Source organism: Eremomyces bilateralis, assembly GCF_010015585.1.
Source record: "Eremomyces bilateralis CBS 781.70 unplaced genomic scaffold P152scaffold_2, whole genome shotgun sequence".
NCBI lineage: Eukaryota > Fungi > Ascomycota > Dothideomycetes > Eremomycetales > Eremomycetaceae > Eremomyces > Eremomyces bilateralis.
Window position 1 is genome coordinate 929,707 of NW_022985068.1, and position 24,368 is coordinate 954,074.

Consider the following 24,368-nt stretch of genomic DNA (forward strand, 5'->3'; position numbering starts at 1 on the left):
CGAATGACATCAGCCCACTATCTCCACCATATCTCCATCCACCTCTACCCCATGCAATTCCTCTCATCTGTGCTCAACCTCTTCGTTAACGAAACCTTCATTCTTGGACCTGATAACACCTTCTCGCACTTCCTTTGGTTGTTGTTATCCTAGAAAACCTGCCTGCCGAGAATTTTCAGCTCGTTTGCACCTCCCATTTCCGGTGGAGCGAAGTGTAAACAAAATGGTGTTTACACGCCGGCAGTCGGCGCGACTACAAGGTCTTCGAGAAGTATGTTGTTTAGCTACTGTTGAACCAATGTTCCAAGATGTTTACATTCTCCTAGGACAGCAACGGACTCGATAACAGTCTTGACTCGGTCACGACAAGAACCCCTCGACGAAAGATTGGCATCCCTGTGAGCAACGAGGAGATGGAACCCGATCATCATCATTCAAGTGTCGCAAAAGGGCGCGATGAGGCACCATGGCTTGGTTTCTACAACATGGGAGCTAAGACTGAGCCTCGCCCTGCTCGTCGGAATGCCATTGCGGATGCGCAGATGACTCCAACCAAATCCACGCAGTCGAGGAAGACCGCAAACCTCCTTTCTCCGGACTTCAAGTTTACCTTCCAGCCCCGCCAATCGCTTGACCTGAGTCCAGGCGCTCGACGCATCATGGCAGAGATGCGTGAAGAGGCCGCCAAACTCCGTTCGCAGATGGCCGCTACCCCAGAAGAATTCCCAGATGTGCCGATGCATGACCCTGATCAGCCTCTCAATCGGAAGATTGCCGCCGCGAAGGGCACCAAAGGCCGTTTCAGCGATGTCCACAGATCCCAATTCCAAAATATGGCCTCGATCGCCAACCATCCTTCTGCATTTCGCGCAAAGGCAAACACCAACCGACCCCCACTCTTTCGCCCTACGCCCAAGTCGCTCAAACATTCCCCCAACGCGGAGCTGGACCGACCTTCCTTCAAGTCGCTGAAACGCTCCGCCTCCAAGGCGGATCTTAACCGACCTACAACAAAATCCCTCAAACGCTCACCGTCCAAGGCGGAGCTCGATAATTACTCGTGGAAGTTTGACACTCCTTCCGACGGTACTAGCATCGGCACTCCTCGAAGCCCAGCCAAACGGCTCAAGCCAAGCAATGTGGAAGAGAGCCTGATTCCAAGAGCCCCATCCCGTCCGGTTTCGCGAGACTCGAACCCGACGAGTAGCAGCAATGGAACGCCTGGATCCCGGGCAAATACGTTGCAGAAGACGTCTAGCATCCCTCGATTTGCTTCTACATCAAACCTGATGACCCCCACTAAAGCATCTCTCGCTCGATCTCAGTCCGCGAAGGCCATCAAGACTGCCCACTTCAATTCTCCGCATCTGATGTCTCCCTCCAATCGTTCAGCCCGCGCGGTCAAGGCATTCGGTCATTTTGCGATGCGCAAGATCTCGGGCTCAACTCCGTTCAAGAAATTGGCGTCCCCAGCAGCTCCTGCCGCGACCACCCAACCTCCGCCCTCACCGTGCCCCGTGCCCGCAACACCGAGCGTTATCCCCGATGCGCCTGTTGCTGAGGATCCTACCACGCCACGTTCTCGACTGCCATCCGCCACCAAGCTGAAATCCATTCTTCGCACTCCTCGACGTCTCTACTCCAACGACCCAGCCAAGGTAGCCGCTGGCACCCACCTTGCCACTCCACCTAGCGCGGCTATCAGGAAATCTTTCGGTGTCCCCAAAACCGAGCCTGTCAACAGGATCAAGCGTGTCGACTTCACTGCATCGGTGCTTTCTATGGCTGAGCAACAAGAGCGACGCGTCCGAGAAGGCTTGCTGGCCATCTCTAACGGAGAGCGCGTATCCCCTAAGCCGACCACCGAACGTGACAACTCCTACGAAGCCGACGAGTCGGACATCTCCTACCCCACCATTCCCGGCATGTTCCCTTCGAATCGCCGTTCTACCCTCGGCCACTTCGGCCAAGCTGGCTCAAGCGGCCCATCCGAATTCACCTTCCGCTCCGACACTTCCACCCTCTTCGGCTCCCCCCGCGGCGCCACCATCCGCCCGGTCCGCTCCTCTGACGTCAACTCCCACGCCAGAGCGGACAAGGTCAACTATCCATCCCTCCCCACCGACCGTCCCACCCAGAAGCGCAAGCTCTGCGCCCTCGAGGAAGGCGCCGTCGCCGTGGAAGATGAGAAGGAGAATCTCGGTGACGTGGCCGTCGGGGCGGATGCCGAGGACCGGCCGATGAAGCGCGCGAGGACGGCGAGCCCCATGGCCGGGAAGAAGTTCTCGGGCCTTCCGGCGGTGGGGAGGAAGGTTATGAGGAGTCGGCTGCCTGTGTCGGAGGGAAAGAAGACCGCAGCGGCCAGGATGACTAGGGCGAGGTTGGATATGCTGGCCATGCCGAAGAATAGGAAAGGCTAGGCTGTGGTATTTCAGGCGCTGTCTTGGTGGTGGTTGGGGAGGGTCGATCTGAACCGAGACTGGTGCGAGCAGCGGCTTGCTTTATTTTCATTGGTCATGGTGTCGACGGCACCGGCATAAAAATATGGGAGGCGTTTTACGGTGGGTTCGTACTCCGTGACGATCATGGAGTCCTCGTTTTCGAAACGGTCTCCGATTCAGCGTGTCACTTGGGGTTCGTGGGAGTTTTCAATCCGGTTGAGATGTTCAACTGGGATGGGTTCTTTGTCTTTTCTATTCCGAGCGAATTTTTCCCTTTACAACGCTGTCCGTGTCGTCGAGCACAGTCCTCATGCGGCGGACTTGGACTGACACGGATGTTATGACTGGCTCCCGGAAGAAATGCAAGATGGGAATGTCTTTTCGGTAACTATTGTGGTACTGTACGAGCATAGTTAGCCTTATATCAACGCAGCTCTTAAAACTACCATGCATGCATTGCATCTGATACCTATAATTTTACTGACCGCGACTCCCAATCCATACATAGCACGGGGTATCAAGATCCCAAAGCCACCCAACTCGCCCAACACTCCTTCAACCTACCTCCACCCCATGACCCTAACCTACAGATAAATCCTTCGGTATCTACCCACTGGACCTCAACGCGCACCCGGAGATCCCCATCCCTATCGGCGTCGAAGCCGCTCAGGGCGGCCAAAACCGTGGGCGGCTTCGTGAACCACCCGTCTTTGAAATCGACCCGCACGAGCTGGTCATACTCGTCATCCTCCTGCTCATCCAGGCCGAATGTGGCCTCAATCACGCCTGAATCGACACACTTCTTGCCGTGAGGGTAGCCGATCCAGCACATCGAAGCGCCGACCGGAGATTCATCATCAAAACTCGGATTGTGGTCCATACCTCCTCTATCAGTCCGGTCATCGAGACCCGAAGCATCCAGCACCGCGCGAAAATGCGACGACTCCACCCCCTCCACCTTCGCAAACAACCGCCGCGGCCTCCGTTCCGACCTCCTACGCGCCGGGAAGTTCACCCGGTTAAGCCAGCAGATAATCTCCGGCGGCCGACCTTCCGGCTGCGGAAACGGCAGCTTCACCCACTTCTCATACACGTTCCTTCGCGGCTGGCGCAGCCGTGGTTCCCGCGGACTGAGTGGACTGCCGTCCAGGGAGTTCATGCCCGTAGCGGTCGAATCGCTCACGGTGAGATCGCTCAAGGTCGTGCTCAGTGTCGACGGTGCTGTGGACGAAGTCGAGATCGAGCTCGCCATTGTCGTGCTGGTCTCCATGCGTGTAGGAGCGGCTCGTGAATTCGGCAGAGGCGTGGTTGGACGGCTCTCGGTCGACTGATCGGCCCACCCGCGCTCCACCACCCTTTTCGGGGCCGGCTGCCCACAAGTGGGACATCGCTCCGTATGCTCTCGTCCGGCGACAGGTCGCACCGACGGACTCACCGGAGTCCGTGGCGGCGTCAACAACTGTCTCCCCTCTCCATGGGAGACCAATGCCTGATTCCCAGTATTCTTCTCACCCCTCCGTCGCCAGCGGCGCTTCTTCACCTGCCGCGAGTCGAATTGCCCAAACCAGCATTGCTTCGCGCCATCTTTATGCTCAATCCACGTCCCCGCTGCAGCGTACATGGCACCCCGACCCCACGTCTCGGCCGTCAGGCGCATGCTCGCGGCGGTGATCTCAGAGCCCACGAGGTTGGCGCGCAGCGGGAGGGAGGCATCGTTAGCGGTGGAGGGAGTTTGAGGGGAGTCCTCGAGGCTGGTCGATGGCGAGGGTGGGTAGGCGGCGAGGTTCAGCATGCTGAAGCCGGCGGCGATCTTGGGCGGGCGATTGTAGTGGCATGTGGGGAATAGGATCGTTCGCGATGTGGAGCGGATAGGGAGGGTGGCGGGTCGGACGGAGATGGTTGTGAAGTGGCCGGTTGAGGGCTGCGGGTCCGGGTGGTGGAGGGAAGTTGGGGTGGATTTGGAGGATTGAGATGCGGGCTTTGGGGATGACGGAGGAGTGTAGAACGGTGCCGAAAGATCATGGAGACCCGATTCAAGCGCGCTTGCGGAGGATGACATGTTGAGTCCTTGATAGCCGGCCGACCGGTTCGAATGGAGTGTACTCATCTCAATTGCTACCGCGCCTTCGTTCCGAAGATATTACTGCCATCGCATCCGGTTTGGCATCGTCGCGATATTGCTAACCAGGCCAATAGGTTCGCCAATCCTATGCGACCAGGCTTGGGACACTGGCAAACATCGAAGGAATGACAATATCCGCGGTAATGAGCCGAGGCGAAGAAGGAATAGTTATTCTGAGAAACACTGGAAAGGTTGAAATGGAGACGATTGGAGATGTTCAAGATCGACACATGGGATGTCCAGGGATAGTCGCTGCTAGATACTTGGGATAATTCTCGATGAATTGATCTAACCAACTTTTCGTCAAGCCATATATGCTCTGGAGTACAAAGAGAGGCGTGTATCAACTGAGGGAACAGTGAGGGCATTGATGAAATCAACAATTCTATCTTGCAGAATATCCATTACTTCTCGACAGCACAAGGACTGCGCCGATCTGATATTGCTGCTCGCACTGGTGACGTCATGCATCCTCATGCTCGATGCGCTTCATCATGCCGTGAGATTGGGAGATTTCCAAGGAAATACTATAGGTGAAAAGGTATACATGCAAATACTAGAAAAGAACAGACCGCACCTAGACTGCGCCTAGACCGCATCCTTTCATTAGCCTTCTACTTCTTCGCCCCCTCACCCTTCTTACCCCAGAGTCCTCCCACATATCCACCCGCACCCTTCACGCCCTCTCCAGCCTTCCCCGCCATCCCCTTCGCTTGCTCACCCGCACCCGAAACCACCCCTCCCGCCTGTCCAACATAGCCATCCCCCTGGCCGCCGGGGAGATACCCCCCCTTATCGTCCTTCCCTCCCCGCTCCGCTCGATTGACGCCCTCTTTCGAGGCTCTGTCGCCGATCGGTTGCGCAAGGCCGCCTGTGCCCACTTGCCCGGCGACGAGGTTGTTTACGCCGTCTTGGAGAGTGTCGACTTGCTTGATGCCGGTGACTTTGGATTTGTTGAGGGTGTCTAGAGGCGTTCAGCGTCTGCGCACGGATTGGGTTGAGATGGGATGGGGATACCTTTGGTGGCATAGGAGGCTTTGTTGTCCTTGGTGAACCATCTCAGATATAGGTCTTCGATCCACGGCATCCATGAGTCTTTCTGTTTCTGATACTGCTCGCTGGTCCGCTGAGAGTAGGTTTTATTCTGAGGTTCGGCCATGGCAACGGGTTTCTTTGCAGACTCTAGAGGTTGGGACAGCGATATGTAAATGAGAAAGACTGGATTACTTGAACGACGTAGAAGCAGAGGACCTATATATTGGGAGAGAATACTAAAACCCTTCTCTTCAAATGGGTCCTTTGAATCCTAAGTACTCATCGCCATCTTCCTGATACGTCCAACTCGAACCTGCGCCGCGGTAGACCAGCCCCAAAATCAGGGTTCCATCCCGTCTGGGCTAAGACTCCATCACGTAGCAAGTGATGAAGTGACCCATCACTGGCGGGCTAGTATCCGAAGAAATCCTCCGGTTGGTTGATACCAAAAACGGCCGGCTTGAAGTGATGATATTAGCAAGGGCGACGGGTCGCGAATCTAAGTGTCGACGTCATCGGGGAGGGAACGTCGATCGTTATCCTTGTGCTACTTTCTGGGATGGAGAACCTGTACGTCGACCAGGGTCATCGCATATTCATTGGAGATTCTGGAAATGGTCATGTGCGAAACGGTGCTCAAGTCGTGGATACGGCAGGCTACAGTATAGGCGACAAATGGAACGTGCAAATACCATCGCCTTCCTGTAAGCGGTTGAATCGGGGGCCCATTGCGACTACAGACTCCATTCCGAGCCTTTCTAGACTCAGTATGACTATCAAGTAAAGAAGATCAAAGCCATCCATTCGCTTATCGCTTATCGTATCAAACGTGGTATCAGAGCTACATCTGCTGGACGTTACACTCTATCCATCAATCCGCTTCGAACGCTCAAAATGGTCCCCAAAAAGGGACGAACCGACTCAAATCCGAAAGGTATCGTTCTTCCCCACTGCATGCAAACCAGGGGGCGAACCCACTCATCCGAGTATCCAACACGGATCTCGCTGCCTTATCACTCCCAATCTCACTCCTGCCCCGTCACATATCAGCTTCTCAAACTACTATTCCTCCCCGCCGCCACATTCCCCCCCAACGACGTCCGCCTCCCCTCCCGATCCAAATACCGCCGCGTCCCCGCCCCCGCACTCATCGGCACCCGACTCGTATCGATCCGACTCGCCGCTCGCTCCCCTGTCCCCACGTTCAACCCCATCTGCACCCGCCGCAACCCATGCGCGTACCCCGGCCCCTCTTTCGCCGTCCCTGTTGTCGAGGACCCGGGTTGACCGCCAACGGTTAGGTACGCGCTCCGCGTCTCCGGGAGGGGCACGTTGCTGGTGTACACGCCACTGCCAGTGGTGGTGGAGCTGGAGGCGGACGCAGGGCCTTCGCGGCCGAGGCTAAGGCGCTTAGCGCGGCTGGCGCGGAGCTCGGTGAGGTTGAAGTGGCGGCGCTCGGAGAGGGAGTGGCGGGTGCTTGGGGAGACTTCGGTGGCGGCGCGGCTGGGGATGCGGAGGGAGGGGGAGTTTTCGGCGGACTCGGTGGTGTCGGGGGCTTGGTCGGAGGAAAAGGTGATGGGGGATGATGCATCGAAGGGTCGGGAGGTGTGGCGGTTGCGGAGGAGGGAGGTACCGGCGCGGATGGGTTGTGAGGAGGGGACATGGAGTTTGGATTCAGCGGGAGATTGGGGGGAGAAAGTAGAGTGTGGCTGATTGGTGGAGTCCCGTGGGGAATTGGTTGCGGAATTGGATTGAAATGTCATCAGGCTGCTTCGACGTGCTTCGATGCGGTCCAAGGCACGGCTCGGCGTGGAGCGAATATAGTCAGGATCCGGTTCGAGAGAGGCAGATCGTGACACTCGAGAATAGTTGACCAATGGATAGGAGACGGGAGGTCCCCCTTCGTGGTCTCCATTTATAGAAGGCCGCCGTGACAAGCCATCTTTGCTCCCAGGACGAGTCCTTGTCTCAGCTGCCGCGGTGGTCGTGTTCGAGTCCATCCGGCCGTCGCACATGGCAATGGTAAGCTCCGTCATACTGCGGCAAAGGCCGTCCACTTTGCGCTTGATTTTGCGGTCAACGTTACTCGAACCGAAATTGTTCAGGCCCATCACATTGTGGGAGTAGATGCTTGCCGTGCCCTGGGGACCAGATTGAGAAGTCGATGCGAGGACGGCGAGCTCCAGCGCATCGCTGGCTGCCACCTCGAGGGAAGAATAGAGAGGGGAGGGAAGAAGCTCCTTGGCACGGGTGAGGGCGTCGTGGAGCAACGGATGGAGGGATACAGCAGCTGGCCCTCCCAGATGCAGGCTGGTCGGAGTGTTTGGATCGAAACTTCCCTCAAGAGATTCGCTTCGCTTGGGCGTATTCGTCGCCCGCCGCGGCGAAGACGATACGGTTGTGACGGTAGTGGTTACTCCTGTGCCTGCTGTTCGAGGCCGGTCTCGGTCGGTATGGGGCGAGCTTGATATTGTTGCTCCGCTCGTGGAAGGCCACTTTCCCGTGAGCTCAAGATTCCGGATTCGAGACTTGATATCGTCTAATTCATCCCAAACCGTGGATGGAGCCGAGGTCGGATTGGATCCGACGGATTCCGCGGTTGCGTCCATTGCGGCGCGGGATTGAGCACGAGGTCTCCCGATTAGGCCGGTGATGGTGGTGTCCTCTTCTAGGGGCATCTCATCATGCGTAGAGCTCTCGGGATCCAGGTTGAAATCTGCGGATGCATCATAATTCAATCGCGAAGGTCGGTATGACCGTTGTCGAGCGGATGCGGCGTACATAGATTCGGAGATAGAGGGTCTTCGATTCCTGGTGCCGTGCTCTAAATTCGGTGGCTGGGATCCCGGAGATACCAAAGGAGAATGCGGCAAAGTTGCCATCGCGCGCGATTTGGTGGGTTCGATGCGAAGAGATGGTGATATGGGAGATGACTCGGGATGGTTTCGGTATGATGGTGTGGTAAAGGTCGATGACCGTCGGTACCTAGAGCCGCTTTCACCGGTAACAGACATGAGCGGAGACTCTGCATAGTCGGACCCTTGGTCATTCGAGTCGCGACGAAGTCGTGCTGGCGGCGTGTAGTGGGTTGGAAAGGATTGACGTTGTGGAACACGCGCGATCCTCGACTGTTGTCATGTCAGCAGAGGCACACCATGGCTGGAAGAAATAGTAATTTACCTTTCGCTTTGTAACCCCCGGGTCGTCCGCTACCGAATCCTGTTTCTTTGCAAGATGTAGAAACAAATCCTCGCTTCCAGCGGAGTTGCCTCCTTCTGCTCCAAAGCTCCGTCCGCTTTCTTGCTCCTCCAACCCAATCAAATCTTCAATCGCGTGGTCGTCATCCTCATAATGAGGGTCCATCCGGGGTCCTCGAGCCATGTCCTCTCTCTCGTTTTGATCCCTAGTGTTTTGGGGTTCGGACGCGGTCTTCCCGTCGTGTGCTGCTGCGTCGTTTTCCTTCGATGATGACGCCTCTCCCGACTTTCGCTCTTCCAACTTCTCTTCCTTCACTACTGGCGAACCCTCCAAAGTTACTGCGCTTCGCGAAGTGGTGCTGCCGTGACCTAAAGAATCAAAATTCCGGGGCTGTCCACCGGCTTGCTCTCTGTCGTGACGGCGGTATAACCTCCCAAGGTCTGAGCTATAACTCTGGCGGGTAATCAAAGACTGCGGAGGTCCGTTGGCCGTTGCGATTCCATAGGAACTGCGGGATGCGGGTTGTCGTTTCGCACCTTTCGCAGGAGTTTTGGGACTCCTATGTGAATACTGATATGATACGGCCCGAGTGGAGGAGAGCGCAGGAAGGGATTGTTGCTGTTTAATTTTGGAGACCGGCGGAGTGCTCTGGGTATTTTTTGCAGCCGAAGTAATGTTGGTTGGCGATGAATATGGTGAAAGCGACGGAGCCACCGACTTTGGAGCGTCGGGTTTCGGAGGGCTCGAGAAGGAGGAACCGGCGGTCGGCGAAGTAACAATGGTGCTGGAAGAATCTAGATTCGAATCCTGAGAAGTCGCGGAGCTCGAAGTCGAGCTTTCTGTCGGACGACGGAGTTCTTGGAAACGTCGGTCATTCGCGTCGTTGCTGCTTTGGACGCTGTGAGGTTCCTCGGGGATTGGATGTGAAGTCGACTGGGACGCGGGACGATTATCTATTGGGCGCGACGTGTCGCTCTTGACGTGGTTCACGGGGACTGCATTCGGATCTTCGCCAGCTTTAGCGGCCTGCGCGTGCTCGTCGCAATCGAAAAATTGATCGTGGCTTTGTATGGAGGCTCGCAGATCGGTGGTGTTTGGCTGGGTCATGCCACGACTGTTGCGGAGGAGATCTGGAGTGATGGCCGGATCACTCAGGCTCCTCGCCTCTGAGACGCTGCCCCGGCCCATTTTCGACGCAGACAACGGCTGCTGTCGCTGCGATTGGCTGTGCGGAATATGCGACGGGCCGTTGTCAATCTGCCATGCTGTAGCACGGTAATTAGATCCCGATGAGCGTCGCCCTTTTAGTCCAACTCGACCGCGCTGCTCGGCAGCAAACATCGGTTTCCTGACAACAATTGAACTTGCAGCTTCAGGAGATAAGACAGAGGAGAAACAGTTCTGCAATGCCTTGCCAACTGGAGGAAAAAGGGACGCCCGGACAACACGCGGGACGGCGGGAGGCGTAAGGGGGGCTTTCCGAAGCGACCAGACATGGCCCATGGTGCCTTGCTTGCCCAACCCGCAAGCGTCTGGCCCTGCAATTCTCACACACTATCCTAGTTTCGTCGCTGCTAGTTGGGATCCTTTCAACAACATGTTTAATTGAACCGGAATTAGTATCGAGAACCATTCCTGGGGTTTTCGCCCTCAAAGAGACCAATGGGTTCAGGTACGGAGAACCGCGATAGGAAACGTTTGGATTTCCCCTTTCTCCATGCTCCTGGTACTGGCTCCTGGGAAGAGCCATACCGTCCCATCTCAATTCTCATGATCTAATTCATCTGAATAACCCCACAAACAGTCTACCCGCATCACACTGCAAATTGTAAAACCATTGCAGTGGAAGGAAAGCACGGCCCTCCATGGAACGGCGCGGACGCGGCGGGGTGAGACATGAGGGTGAGGAGAAGGGGGGACCATTTTGGATTTTACGGATCACAGAACCCACTGGGCACTGGGACTTCAGAACTCAGATCCCCCTGATGATAAAGAGGTCCATGCCTGTTGTTAGTGGTAATACTGGTGTATAATATATTATATATTCCATCAGGTTGTCCATTTTGTCGAATCATCATATTTGACTATCCATGAGGTTGGCGACATCACCCCGGCTTATACCAAGCCGTACATGTCCCATCGCTCGAGGTAATCGGGATATGGGGTTGCGGGTGGTCTGTCCTACGCTTCCTTATTGTCTCATGAATACCTACCGATCCGGAATACAGTTTCGCAGTTCGCTTGATCATATATGTGACCATGTTTTCCTATCTTCTTGACTTACTCCGTATCGACTATCGCATACCATGAGGCTACTCAGTAGTCAGTACATCCCACTTAAACTCAAAGGGGTTAAATAACTACCATCCGGTACGTACCATACCCCGAAATATTCAATCTCCGCGTGGAGGCAGCGTGGTTAACCACTCGTGCCACTCCACAACTTTTTTACAAGGAAATGGAACGTGGATGATGGAACAATATCAGAACTAAATCAAGAAAGACGTTGTTGGCCCACTTAGGTGACCTCCGATTCCCCGAATGCTGAATAGAAAGCGCTCGTGTCATGACGGCAAACCTGTCAGAGACTCAGAGTGTCAGTGTTTCGAAAATCGAGCATTATCTGTGGGGCAGACTGTGCCCCATCGTTCCTACTGGAAGCCTGAAAGTCTGAAACCCTATTTGCGAACAAGATCAGCAATTGAATTGATCAATTGTCAATTGATGCTGGATACCAGACACGGCCCATCCGTTCAAGCCTCTGGAAAATATATTTGGATTATGGACATTTTGATTCTCTCGGCCGCAATCCACCAATCGAAGGTGTCCCCATTGCTCTGGATTTCAGGAATTTGAATTATCAACCTCAGAATATGCAGGACAATCCAACCCAGGGTTCGATGGGACCTTGCCAACCTGGTCAGCAGCCACAAAAAGATGTCCTTCAGCACCTGGGAGTTTGAAGTTTGAAGGTGGGAACCGGAAATGGGTGATGGGGATCGTCTGCGCCATCCGGCTACCCGCCGTTTCATCACTGTGGAGGCGTCTGACGGCCCCGCTCGGCTCTCCCCTCCGCGTCTGTTTGGTCAGAATCCAGAGCCCCGAGCCCGATTTTCCAGGCTCGCGAGTCAACGCCCAAAGAAATGCTCGCAATTCTCCACGATTAAATGAAGCAGGGAGAGGAGTGGAGGAGCAGAAGTTGGGCGGATTCAAGCCTTGGGGACTGGGGAGCGAAGGGCCAAGTTTCTTATCTGATCACAGGCATGATGTAGTCGGCGTTGCAGTGGAGGTGGTCACGGTGGTGTATCTTTTTGGTGCAAGCTCTTCGTTCGAATATCCATTGCCAATTTGGAAATAGGATAGGTTCTGGTCTTCTGATGGAGCATAAATAGAAGCGTCTTGACTCATGAAGATTAAAACCACTAGTAATTCCTCCTAGGATGGCTAGCTTTGGAGGTTCAGATATCATCCGTGCCTGGATAGTCCATCACAGTGTTCAGGGCTCTCGTCTTATCGCCATATTTCGTGATCTGACGTTGGTGTGTGGAACGTCACAATATAATGTCTTAATGCTTCCTATGCTCGATCAGACTTGTCCGTAGGCGAAACAGCTGCAGCTATGGCAATCTGGCTACAAATGTCCCCTCATAAGCCTGCAATCCGGAATCTTCTACTTCAGTGATTTCTTTGAAGGATGAATCTCGGACTATATCCTCGAATCGCTGCCACTCACTCCTCGGACATATGCAAACGATCTGCCTCAATGACCCACCCTGGAAATGCTCCAGATATTTCGCAACGAGTCGAGGATCCCGTGGATACACCAGCAGCCAGGTCGCGGCCGTACCAGCTCCTGGGAAAAGATCATACGTGCCTCCCACATAGTGCATCAGGTCTTCAGGCATGTACCTGTTGATCCCCAAGCTCTTGCTGTCTTGTATTTCCACTGCTTGGATGTTCAATGCATCAATATTGGCTAGGAGGAGTGCCTCCAAGAGACCGGCGCCGCTGCCGATTGACAGCACCGAGCCCGGAGTATGGGAGAAAACATGGTCCAGAGACGTAATTAGTTGTTTCGAAAGGCTATGACAGCAGCCTGCATGGAAAGATGGCTCATCGGGCAGATGCTTTGGCAATTCGCTCATTGAAACGACCCGAGATGTATATGCATCTCCGTCCCGGTCCGGTGTGCGGATACGCAGTGCTGCGGTGTTCTTGTAGATTGCAATACGCGGAATCTTGAATATATTGATCCGGAACGGTGGTGGTCATTGAGAGAGTTCGATATCGAACTAGAATTTGTCTGTTGAGCACCACAGTCAGCAACTTGTTGTCCCTTGGTCCCTTGCGCTGATAGACATTTATTGTGGCACGAGCTTCTGTCTCCACCATGAAATCAGAAATGGCATGGCTTCACGTGTTGACGTTGAAATGAATCACAGCATCATCCCCGCATTGATGACATCCCGTCCTCATCGAGCATATCAGCGTCTCTTTATCGCGTTGACGATGCTAGTTGCTGTCGAATATCGCAATTGTTGAATGCCGTTGAAGGATGTATCAGGATTGATTACTGTGACGTTCAACTGAGACAGCAAACGCTGTAACCGTAAACATGGTTGGCCGAGGCGGCCGGCTACCATTCGCGTATCGAAGAGGACCGGTGACGATATTCAGCGCGATAATATACATCTCCCTTCTCACAGCTCTCCTGGTTATACACAATACCGTTCCGTCCGCTCATAACGATTACATTCCAGAGGAGATTAGCCTGGATGAAGCGTGGCATGATCTTCAGCGCCTGACCAAGAGGTAAGTTTCAACAGGAGAAGACCCTTTCGGCCTGGCTGATGATTTGAGTATTCAGTTTCCATCCGTACAATAGCCATGCAAACGATGATGTACGGAACTGGCTCCTTCTCCGCATCGAAGAAATTCTCGGGAATGGCAAAGGTCCGTCGGCCAGAGTCTCGGAAGACTTCGCTACCGTGGAAAATGATCTTTCTTCCAACGTGACTTCTAGTTCTCAGGGTTTGAGCGTGTACTTTGAAGGTACCAATATCATGGTGCACGTTAAAGGCACGCCGGAATTCAGCCACCTTGGGGCGGTCCTCGTCAATGCCCACTACGACAGCGTATCTACGGGATACGGTGCCACTGATGACGGGGTGGGTGTGGTCTCCATCCTTCAACTAATCAAGTATTTCACGACGGGAAAGCATCGCCCTAGGCGAGACATCATATTTCTGCTCAATAATGGTGAAGAAGACTTCCTGAACGGTGCTCGGGTGTTCATGCAACACCCAATATCCTCGCTCCCCCGTACCTTTCTCAATCTTGAAGGGGCCGGAGCGGGAGGTCGAGCAGTACTTTTCAGAAGTACTGATACCGAAGTGACGAAGTTCTACAAGGCTGCTGGGCATCCATACGGGTCGGTCCTCACAGGAGATGGCTTCCAAATGGGCCTAGTCCGCAGTCAGACAGACTATGTCGTTTTCAATGGCGATCTCGGCCTCCGTGGCTTGGATGTCGCATTCTTGGAACCTCGTGCACGGTAAGTTGTATTCTAATCAGTCGATACGAAGAGGATCTTCTAGACCCCTCGACTGACAATGCAATCATTACAGGTATCATACGTCTGAAGACTCAACCAGGTACACTTCGATTGACTCTGTCTGGCACATGCTGTCAGCTGCCATAGCAACTGTTGAAGGCCTTGCGCTCGATAAGAGTGAGGAATACCAAGGCCGTGTTTCCAACGATAAACGAATCGTGGATAATGGTGGTAGTCGTGCCGTCTGGTTCGACATGTTCGGACAAGCGTTCGCACTTTTCAAATTGCGGACAATGTTCATAATCTCCATCTTGTTACTTGTCCTGGCACCTCTATTCCTCATCATTCTCACCGTGGTTCTGGTGCGTCAAGACAAATGGTACCTTTTCGATGGCCGAGTTGTTACTATCAACTACGATGCCGGACCCGACGAAGGCCAGCTGCCACAAAAGTACAAGATGAAGGGGTTATACGGACTTTGGCGCTTTCCCGTGACGACCATCGTGTCGGTTGGCCTATTGGCTGGGTTTGTGCAACTGACAATCCGAGTTAATCCTCTGATTGTGTATTGCAGCCCATATGTTGTGTGGAGGTAAGTCAACGATACATAGGCATATGAGCCAACATTATCTAGCCTCTTACCGTTGCTAATGACCTACAGCGAATTCCTATCCCTGTTCTTTATCTTTTTCTGGTTCCTTTATAGGAGCGCTGATTTCACGCGGCCGTCGGCTCTTGTCCGTGTGTATTCATTAATTTGGCTCTTCATCTTGTCCTGGGTCGGTCTCGTTCTCGTTACCGTTTCGGAGAACAACTATCAACTCGCTGGAGGCTACTTTATATTGTTCTACTTTACTTCGATCTTCGTGGCAACAGCTATATCGTTCTTGGAGATGCTGGTCCTCATGAAAAAGCGCGTCTACCTTGAGGACCTCCCTCGGCTGAGATGGTGGCACAAGCAAAATCACAAGGATGACGACGAGTCTGATGACACTCGTCCATCGTCCCATAACAGACAAGCAGAGGACAATCAAGATGCAACCGAATCTTCTGCTTTACTTCAGTCGTCGACATCCTTCCAGGGGTACGGCTCACGACGACGCTCAAGGGATGAGGGTAATGCCGAGGAGCTTGAGAAAGAGGAGGGGAAATTCGACTACTTTGGAGAAGAACAGCATTGGAGTGGGATGCTGCCCAAGTGGACATGGGTCTTACAGATCCTAGTCTTGGCTCCGATCAACATCATCTTGGTCGGCCAAATCGGACTGCTGATTACATCTGCTCTGCGCCAAACGCCTGCGGATGGAAGCAGCGTTGCCGCAGCCTATGTAGTCATTGCCGCGTTTTCTATCCTTATTGTTCTCCCTCTAACCCCTTTCATTCATCGATTTACCTACCATATCCCCACTCTGTTGTTGGCTGTTGCCGTCGGAACGGCCTTGTATAACCAATTGGCTTTCCCATTCGACCAAGGAAATCGACTTAAAGTCTTCTTCCGGCAGGATCTCGACCTGGACACTGGAGTCAACCGTGTCTCAATCACAGGACGCAGTGACTATATCCATTCCGTCATCGATTCACTCCCCTCCTCCAGATCGATGCAAGTCACATGCAATCCTCCGCCACAAGAAAATCGTTACGGACTACTTGACTGCTCCTGGCAGGGACTTCCCCCCGCGGTGGTCCCCCGAGATCCCTCCGTCCTGCCCGAGAAGAGCTATATCGATTATATGCACTTGGACGTGGTTCGCAGCAACCTCTCATCCGAAGGAACCATCACGATCTCCGGAAATAACTCTCGCGCTTGCAAGTTATTCTTCGACCCGCCCTTATCCGACTTCAAGATCGTGGATCCCCCGAATGCGGCAGAAGATCCCCGATTCAAGCCTGTTGGGCCCGATGGGGTCAAGGAACTTCGCATGTGGAGCCGTGAATGGGAACGCGGTTGGAAGGTGTGGGTGAAATGGGGGAAGGAAGGGGGGCTCGATGGCAGAGCTGTATGCGCATGGAGTGATCAGAATGATCCAGAAGCCATTCCGGCGCTCACTGAAGTGCGGAGATATGCGCCTCATTGGGTCACGGTCAGCAAGACGACTGATGGGCTTGTTGAGGGGTTGAAGAGGTTCAAAATGTAGCTAAGTACATGTCATACCTGGTTTCTAGAACACTTCCTTTCTTAGAGCCCTGGTTTGGGACCTTTAAATGATGCGTGGATAAAAGGAATCGACCCCATGGAGGTCATTCACTATTCACGAGGCGTTGGTAACAATTCGTGCCATTAGTGAAATCAACACAGTGATAATTTGGATCGGCCACTTCCACTTTCCCCCCTACCACTAGCCTGATATCAACACACCACTACAAACTCTCATCTTTGAGAGCCAATTCTTCAATTCAACAAACTATTCCATGTAGGGACTAGTCGTCTCATCGCCTGGACTCTCCATGCCATAACATTGCCAAAGAACCGATTTTCACGAAAGTAATGTTCGAATCGGACCTAACTCATATTTACCTACCTTAGCTAACATTTCTTGTGCTAAGACGAAACACAGCAACGCATATCCTCCTGCTAAACCATGGGCGACTACGAGCAAATCTCACCCGAAGGTGACCTCGTCTTCCTCGTCGGCAAGGAGAAGGTTCCTATGCGAGTGGACTCCTTCATTCTGAAGCGTCATCCTGCGGTCTTCAAAGCGATCCTCAGCTCGAACTTCCATTAAGGTCAAAAGCTTGAATCGAACAATTTCATTCTGGTTTGACGATGACTGTCCCTAGTCTGGTAGACTTTTGACTTCATTCGCACTGATATCATGATTCAAGGAGAGACACTAAGGCCTCCTGTGTTGGTAAACGTTAGATTCATACTCATCGCTGTTGTATACATTCAAACTGGGATGCTATAGAAGCGAAGGCCCACTGCTCTCCAAGGTGCATTCTCGAGTAACAATGATCCGACCGAACTCCAAAGTAACAACCCATGCATCCAGATGCATCCTTTCCTGACCTCTCCCATGCGAGAGGTACGTACTACAAAATATCCATCTACTCCTTCTCGACAGCATCCACGTATCGAGGAGGTGCCTCACCAGCCTCGTTCACATCAAGCTTAGCATTCTCGGTGGCAGCCTCGTCCTCCTTTCCATAAACTTCAGATTCCTCATCATCCTCAAGCGCCACAGATCGATACGCTCCACGTCGAGATCGACGAACCGAATTCCAGACGGCCGCGACACCGTAGCCGATAGCAACCAACAAAATGTAGGTAGCCGCGGCAGCAGAAGCGCCGACCAGGAAGGGGACGACGAGCACGAGAACGATCCACTTGATGGCGTGGAGGAAGCGATTTGCGTGCTTGTGGCCATGATGATTATGTGGGCCGTGCTGCATGTGGTGTCGTCCGGCGCCGTCATGGTGGGAGTGCGGCCCGTGGTGCATGTTCGTGCCTGGACGGAACACACGATCAACGCCTGGGGGCTTGCCGTGAGGTCCCTTCCCTCCACCATGGCACATGCTACCGATCTTGTTGCCGACCGCATGAGCCTTGTTCATGACGATATCGCGCCATCTACAGATGAGCGGGTGCGTGTGGCATTCGCGGGGCTTGCTCGGATCGGCGACCTTGATTCCCGCGATCATGAGCTGGGCCTCGGGGTCCTTGATGGCATTGATCTCGATCCGGGGAACGTTGACGGCGGCACCGGCAAGACTGCTCACTTGAACCTCGATCTCGATTAGCTCGTGGCCGTCTTCGGAGACTGTGTCAGCGCTGATGGCATTGATTGACCATGACGTGATCGGGTGGGGTGATGAGATGTAATCGTTTGGATTTGCTCGAATATCGTCAATCGATACGGAAGAAGCGACATGTGGGACTGCGGGCATGGCCGGCATGAGACTGAGTGACATCTCCGGAGGATAGAATTGAACGGAGTTCATCTCCAGAGTGGTCGGATCGGAGCCAACTGAGATATTCAAGAGCTACGGTTTGTAAGTACGCCATTCATGAAGGGTCGCTGTTGACCTGTGCTGGAACGTACCAATGACTGCTCGCCACCCTGATCCCATACCAGACCATTCTCGGTCATCCTCGCGAACTGGCAGCCTGGGCATGGCACCTTCAGGAGCTGTGTGTATGGATCGACTATTCCCAAAGCCCCAGGTGACCCTGATGATGAAATGCCTTCGATCGTGACATCTGGAGGAAGGAGGAAAGCGTTCGCTGCCAGCGCAAAGGCGGCAGCGCTCAGGCCGACAGTACGGGAGATCATGGCGGTTGTGGCAGAGAGGAGCAAACGGAAACTTAGAAACGCTACACTGTTATGGTTCGAAGTGATGCAAGTTGGATGATACGCTGGTAGATAGATGAAGGTTGTTGGAGACAAAGAAAGATGAGGATGGTTACCTATTGATGGAGGCTGGTGGGGGCTGAGCAGTTCATTCACTGGCGGTGGGAAGCGGAGAGTGATTGCGTATGCGTCACGTGACAATTTCTTCAATACAGACCCTGTCAGGGCTGTCACAGATTAAGGAAAGTGGCACCAGCGCTAGGCTGCTTTCCAGTCCCAGTTTTGTGTCAGACCCCTGGATCACATGATATCAACATGGATTCGGATGTTTGACGCCTGACGCCTTGACGCCCTTGAGGTTTCATGACCACAACGTGAAGGACACCACGTCTTCATTATAACGCTGATGAGCCCTCACAGAGTATAGTAGTATATAAGTATGCCCATAATATTGGACTGTGGTATACTACTTATTCTATTATTCTCCTAGTCTGGAGATATCCATTTCATCTTTGCCGTTTATCTGTTCAAATAATCAAATTGCTATCGAAATATGCTCCGAGGAGAATGATCTGAGAACACTTCTACGGCTCTCATACTTCTTCTCTATTATGCCTCTTGGAGAGAAAGATTATTTTACTGCCCTTGTCTCTGTCTTATTAAATATTATAGAGCCTCCCTGCTTACGGTCTACTGCTTCGTTGTCCCTATACAGTGCACAAGCGAACGTATCCATCGATCTCGCATTTCCACGGATTTCATCCAGATACCCACCATCTCTTCGCTCCCTTCGTTCTTCCAGGTGATGTCCAACCAAAGCCCATGGCCCTCTGTCCAACCAAATTCTAGAACTGAATCAAGGGGTATCTTACTCTCAAGTTGCATCGTACGGTTCGGTTCCCGACTCGCATCCCCCTCCTCTGGATCCCGTCTCTGGAAGCGAAGTAGGGCACTCTCAAAGAAGAGGAATGTATTGATATGATTGAGGGAACGCGGTGTCATACACAAGCTGCATGGCGCTTCTTCGAAGAGAATGAGCGCCCCTAGCTCGCTCTGTCTGGTTCCTCGCCAGTCCCATGGCCCGGAAAGTAGAGCCTCCAGAAAGCGGCTTTCCGCATCGTCGTCCTCATCCGAGGAGTCGAGGCTAGTCTGCGGTTCTATCGAACCAGCATGCTTGATGTTGATCAAAAGTGTATCGAATAGTTTGGCCGCATCTTCCGCGCTATCGTCGTTAAGATCCCTATCATTGGACATTGTTATATCGTGCAGAGTCTCCTTGTCAGACCGCACCTCACTGGCACTTATTAACGTTACTAGCGGAGCTTGATTAAGGCGAGATCTTCCTGTCTTGGCTCAGTTCCGATTAGAGAATTTGTCCTGGTTGATTTGGTTGCCTTTGCTCTGGCGGTAGTATCTCCGGATCGTGCGAGTACAGAATTCAGGCTAATATATGGAAGATCCAGGACCCTATTCACGCCCAGATTAAATGACTCCTAAGCTTCTATTTTATATGAACGCGGCTATCGTCGGGATGGCTATTCACTCCATTGTCAATGTCCATTTTAGCGTCACAGCCCAAGATTGCGATCTCTCCTTTCGCTGGATAGATTGGATGATGATAGACCTCCACTGCCAATGTACGTCTCCATGACAAGCGAAAGCGGAAGATTTGCATGGAATATAGCAACGGGAGGATAATTATTGACGCTGACTAATTTGTCGGGAGAACACCTGCCCGACTTGGAACAGGAACGATGATCCACTCCACGTGTTTCTAGAACTAGGGGTGTACTTCTGGATTACCAACCTCTCCTGGATCAGAAAATTGCACACTTGAACGTGTGGCTGTTACCTTGACCATTTTATGGCAGTGGAGTAGAGTGGTATCAAGTGACCATAGCTCTTAGATGAATTGATATGGCATTGGAAATCCCCGCTTCACCTCGATATTCTCTGCAAGAGATTAGGGCCGTTAAAAAACTGGTAGGCGCCAATTGATATTTGGTTTACCGTAAACAATTAGTTAATCGCACACTGTCTTCAAGATATCGCAATATTGTGTGGTTTGACTAGATTTAGTGACCGGAGTGCATAACTACGGGTAACCAATCTAGGTTTAAACCAGCCCTACGGTTTTTGATAGCCCTCAGATATTGCGATACGCTACTGAGGCCATAACCTTTGATATCTATCAATTGTTTGTCATCACAAGAGCATTGTCATCATCAAGACGTGAATCGGGAGTTAGGTACTTTTATGGTGACATAGCACGACCGCATTCGGCAATTGCCCGATTCCCGCCCCGCCCAGATTAGCGCTCTACTGGCAGCGGGGTCCGAGGTCGCCATATTAATAATTGCCTTGATTGATCATTGTTTGAAGCAATTGAGCAGTACATATAAATTGGACATACCGGAGCTACTTTTTTGGAAGGGATAGTTTCCTTATCTCACTCATTTTCAACTAGCTCCTGACCGAATCCAAAAGAGCGTGGAAAATGGCTTCGAAACCGGAACTCCAACAGGTGTATTCCAAAGGCATATACCATGGCCTCCCTGTCTACCCATCCGAAGTCAAAGGCCTCACGGCGATCGTCACTGGTGCAAATGGAATCTCCGGGCAACATATGGTCCGCGCCCTCGGCGAGGCCCCCGAACGATGGGCGAAGATCTACTGCCTGTCTCGACGCCCTCCGGCCGTCGCAGACGCACTGCCGCCGAATGCGGTGCATATCCCGTTGGACTTCATGACGTCGCCAGAGGAGATCGGTCGGGTGCTCAAAGAGAACGGAGTCACGGCGTAAGGAAAAGGATGGTCTTCTGATGCAGCCAGGATACGCACTGACGCTTGAGTAGCAACTACGTCTTCTTCTATTCGTACATTCAAGTGCCTTCAAGTGACGGGAAACGCCTCTGGGACAACGCCGACGAGATGGTCCGTGTCAACACCCTCCTCCTCACCAATTTCCTTGAAGCGCTTCCCCTCGCGTCTATCATGCCCAAGAACATTATGCTGCAGACCGGCGCGAAGAACTACGGGGTTCACTTGGGGCCGGCCGTGTCTCCGCAGGACGAGGACGATCCTCGCATCCTTTTGGAGCCAAATTTCTATGCGTCGCAAGAAGACAGCCTTTGGGCATTCTGCGGCAAGCACGGGATTAACTGGAGCGTCGCGCGCCCATCGTGGGTCGTCGGCGCGGTCCCTGACGCGGCCATGAACATCGCGTACCCGCTCGCTGTCTATGCGACAGTGCAGAAGCACCTCGGCCGCAAGTTGGAATTCCCCTCTGATATCATTTCATGGGAGAATGCGCAGGTCAACAGCACGGCGCTAATGAACGGGTACTTCGAAGAGTGGGCGGCCTTGTCGCCGCAGGCTCAGAATGAAGCGTTCAACACCACGGATGACTGCATGTGGTCGTGGGCGCGGTTCTGGCCGGAGTTCGCCAAGTGGTTCGGGCTGGAGTACACGAGGCCGGATCCCGAGAAGGATCAGTACCAGGAAATGTGGAACAAATATGATCCGCCGCCGAGAGGGTGAGTTGCAACTGAGGACGGGAGAGACAGTATACGAATTCAACTGATCGTTTCGATAGATTCGGGGGTCCGGGAAACATGAAGGCACGCTTTACGCTCACATCATGGGCAAAGCAACCGGAGGTCCAGGCTGCGTGGAGGGAGATCGCAACGAAGCATGGCCTCATTGAAAAGGAGCTCCGAGACCCGGACCGTGTTTTCGGCTTCGCGGATGCGGCACTTCTCCTCTCGCACCCCATTCAGATGAGGATGGGCAAGGCGAGGAAGCTGGGTTGGCACGGCTTTGTGGACTCGTCGGAGAGTTATCGAGAAACGTTCGAGGGCTTCGTCAAGCTAAACATGCTTCCACAGCTGCCGTGGCAATGAGCAGGGGATGAAACACGTTACAAGCCTGTCTCCCTGTAGTAGTGTCTATATCGATCGAGAGCTGCATTCATCGGTAACCTCCTCTTTGGGAATTAGCCCACCTGCTTTCAAGTTCGGCTGCCCTTCTTGTGGCTTCGGCTCGTTGCTTGGCAGATGCTTCGGCCTGTGAAGTTGCGTAATCCGGTAATTCATCGTCGGAATCGTCGTCACTCTCAAAACTTGAGCGACGCGGTATTCTCGCCGAAGTGGATGGTCGGAGCGTCGGTGGCGGTCGTGGAAAGGGGTAGGGGGCGGTTCGGACTGGAGATACCTCCCGTTCTGAATATTGATGACCGCCGCGACGCGTGGGTGGTGAAAGTGGCCCGGTTGTCGCCGCAACTACAGTGGGATTAGGGTAAGAACTTTCAAATGGAGGGGAGGTGATTCTCGAGCTTGGGTCGAAGTGCGGTCGGTTGGCGGGTGGTGGTTGAGAAATCGATCGTTGCAACTGGGTTGGTATGTTTTGTATCCCAGTAGATAGATGGGCGGGAGAGAAGTCCGGTTGAGCCGGGAGGAAGGTCTGCGGCAGTGTATAGTTCTGAGGCGATGAGACAGAGTTTTCAAGAGACATAGCGTTGAATCCTGAAGTCGCTTCAACAAATAAGCGAAAGTCTGAGCTGTCAAGGACTTCATGATGCTGCTCAGACTCAGTCCGTCTTCTTGTCGATCTCGGTGACAAAGATGACGCTTGATTGTCTTCAGCTGACGGAGTTGAGAGTGATAGTGTCCGTTGACCCTGAGAAGTCCGGGCATATGGCAGATCGCTTGGTCTCAGCCTACTCGAATCCCGAGCAGGCCAATTTGAAGGGTGAGGACTCGGCGGAACTAGCGAGGAGTTGCTCCTGCCTAGAATCGACGCGCGTGACCGACGAGACGATGAGGAATTCTCCCAAGGATTCGATGATATCGGGCTGTAATCAATTGCTCGCCGGGGAGGCGCATACGCAGTGTATGTTGGCTGAGAGGGTGCTCCAGGACCGCTGGATGGTGGAAATTTTGTAACGGTCGAGGGCGCAGACCTTGGAGGACGTCCGTCTCCGAACTGATCTTGGGGACCCTGAATCTCGAGTTGTTGCGGCGTCGCTTTTGGTTTCCGCGCCGGTCGTGATTGGTCGTCCGAGTTGCCGCGAGACATGAATGCTCGGAATGCTTGCAGTGGTGATGTCGTAGATTTCGATTCCTCTTGTCGTGACCCGCGTAGAGTTGTTGGACTAGTAGACAGTCGCAGACTCGGCGCAGGTCCAATTGGGGTAGAAGGTGGGATCGCAGTTGAGGGACGCTGTATCTGTGACAATCCGTCACCGGCACTGGACGAACTGGAATCATAATTCCGACGTCGTTCCCAATGGGACGGCGCGGGATATGTCTGGCCTTTATCTGGAGCCATCCAGGAAACTGTCCCAGCCACGCTATGAAGAAGAGACGACTCCGACGGAACAAGAGAGGTAAGACAAGACAACGGAGATTGTTGGTAGCACGACTGGCCTGATTGTCTTAAAACAAGCATTCTTTAACAATCAAAATGTCCAGGAGATGATGGTGAAGCCAAGCTCGAACGATGGAAGTTAGATAAGATCGTTCGGCAATGCAACTCCTGAAGAAAGAAGGGTAGGACAAGTTGGTATATGTGCAAGGAAAGTGAAACCTGCATTAACTATAATCGAAAATGGGAATAAAGAAATAGGATGGCCCAGGAAGAAATATCGTGGCGTTTGCATGAACCGAGTGGATGTGGAGGCAAATGGGCAATGAATAGACCGATGTCGTCCAGGCTTGTCATATGTATAC

At 53.1% G+C, this 24,368-nt stretch overlaps 9 protein-coding genes across 9 annotated transcripts; 3 read left to right on the forward strand and 6 right to left on the reverse strand.

The window, feature by feature from the left end:
- The first annotated feature begins 41 nt into the window (after positions 1-41).
- Positions 42-2,879, forward strand: P152DRAFT_478886 (uncharacterized protein). Its single transcript, XM_033681682.1, has 2 exons — positions 42-271; positions 327-2,879. The coding sequence occupies exons 1-2, from the start codon at positions 224-226 to the stop codon at positions 2,418-2,420; spliced, it is 2,142 nt and encodes a 713-aa protein (XP_033537960.1). The 5' UTR covers positions 42-223; the 3' UTR covers positions 2,421-2,879.
- Positions 2,880-2,958: 79 nt separating this feature from the next.
- Positions 2,959-4,500, reverse strand: P152DRAFT_445998 (uncharacterized protein; the record flags this gene model as incomplete). Its single annotated transcript, XM_033677889.1, has 1 exon — positions 2,959-4,500. One exon carries the CDS (start codon positions 4,498-4,500, stop codon positions 2,959-2,961), a length of 1,542 nt encoding a protein of 513 aa, XP_033537961.1.
- Positions 4,501-5,101: 601 nt separating this feature from the next.
- P152DRAFT_454593 (uncharacterized protein) lies at positions 5,102-5,861 on the reverse strand. Its single transcript, XM_033678616.1, has one exon. The coding sequence runs from the start codon at positions 5,720-5,722 to the stop codon at positions 5,528-5,530; it is 195 nt and encodes a 64-aa protein (XP_033537962.1). The 5' UTR covers positions 5,723-5,861; the 3' UTR covers positions 5,102-5,527.
- A 783-nt stretch (positions 5,862-6,644) lies between these two features.
- Positions 6,645-10,299, reverse strand: P152DRAFT_511125 (uncharacterized protein; the record flags this gene model as incomplete). The annotated part of the gene is made up of 2 exons (XM_033682700.1): positions 6,645-8,726; positions 8,779-10,299. The coding sequence occupies 2 exons, from the start codon at positions 10,297-10,299 to the stop codon at positions 6,645-6,647; spliced, it is 3,603 nt and encodes a 1,200-aa protein (XP_033537963.1).
- A 1,733-nt stretch (positions 10,300-12,032) lies between these two features.
- Positions 12,033-13,137, reverse strand: P152DRAFT_119530 (uncharacterized protein). Its single transcript, XM_033673691.1, has one exon. It carries the CDS (start codon positions 12,939-12,941, stop codon positions 12,414-12,416), a length of 528 nt encoding a protein of 175 aa, XP_033537964.1. The 5' UTR covers positions 12,942-13,137; the 3' UTR covers positions 12,033-12,413.
- A 115-nt stretch (positions 13,138-13,252) lies between these two features.
- Positions 13,253-16,619, forward strand: P152DRAFT_454596 (endoplasmic reticulum metallopeptidase 1). The gene is made up of 4 exons (XM_033678617.1): positions 13,253-13,608; positions 13,664-14,350; positions 14,424-14,942; positions 15,012-16,619. The coding sequence occupies exons 1-4, from the start codon at positions 13,412-13,414 to the stop codon at positions 16,483-16,485; spliced, it is 2,877 nt and encodes a 958-aa protein (XP_033537965.1). The 5' UTR covers positions 13,253-13,411; the 3' UTR covers positions 16,486-16,619.
- Positions 16,620-17,395: 776 nt separating this feature from the next.
- On the reverse strand, positions 17,396-19,893 carry P152DRAFT_446002 (uncharacterized protein; the record flags this gene model as incomplete). Its single annotated transcript, XM_033677890.1, has 4 exons — positions 17,396-18,331; positions 18,391-18,667; positions 19,327-19,346; positions 19,414-19,893. 4 exons carry the CDS (start codon positions 19,891-19,893, stop codon positions 17,396-17,398), a joined length of 1,713 nt encoding a protein of 570 aa, XP_033537966.1.
- A 964-nt stretch (positions 19,894-20,857) lies between these two features.
- On the forward strand, positions 20,858-22,541 carry P152DRAFT_511128 (NAD dependent epimerase/dehydratase family protein-like protein; the record flags this gene model as incomplete). Its single annotated transcript, XM_033682701.1, has 3 exons — positions 20,858-21,438; positions 21,495-22,175; positions 22,235-22,541. Exons 1-3 carry the CDS (start codon positions 21,137-21,139, stop codon positions 22,539-22,541), a joined length of 1,290 nt encoding a protein of 429 aa, XP_033537967.1. The 5' UTR covers positions 20,858-21,136.
- P152DRAFT_119632 (uncharacterized protein) lies at positions 22,394-24,223 on the reverse strand. The gene has a single exon (XM_033673693.1). It carries the CDS (start codon positions 24,085-24,087, stop codon positions 22,609-22,611), a length of 1,479 nt encoding a protein of 492 aa, XP_033537968.1. The 5' UTR covers positions 24,088-24,223; the 3' UTR covers positions 22,394-22,608.
- Positions 24,224-24,368: the final 145 nt, after the last annotated feature.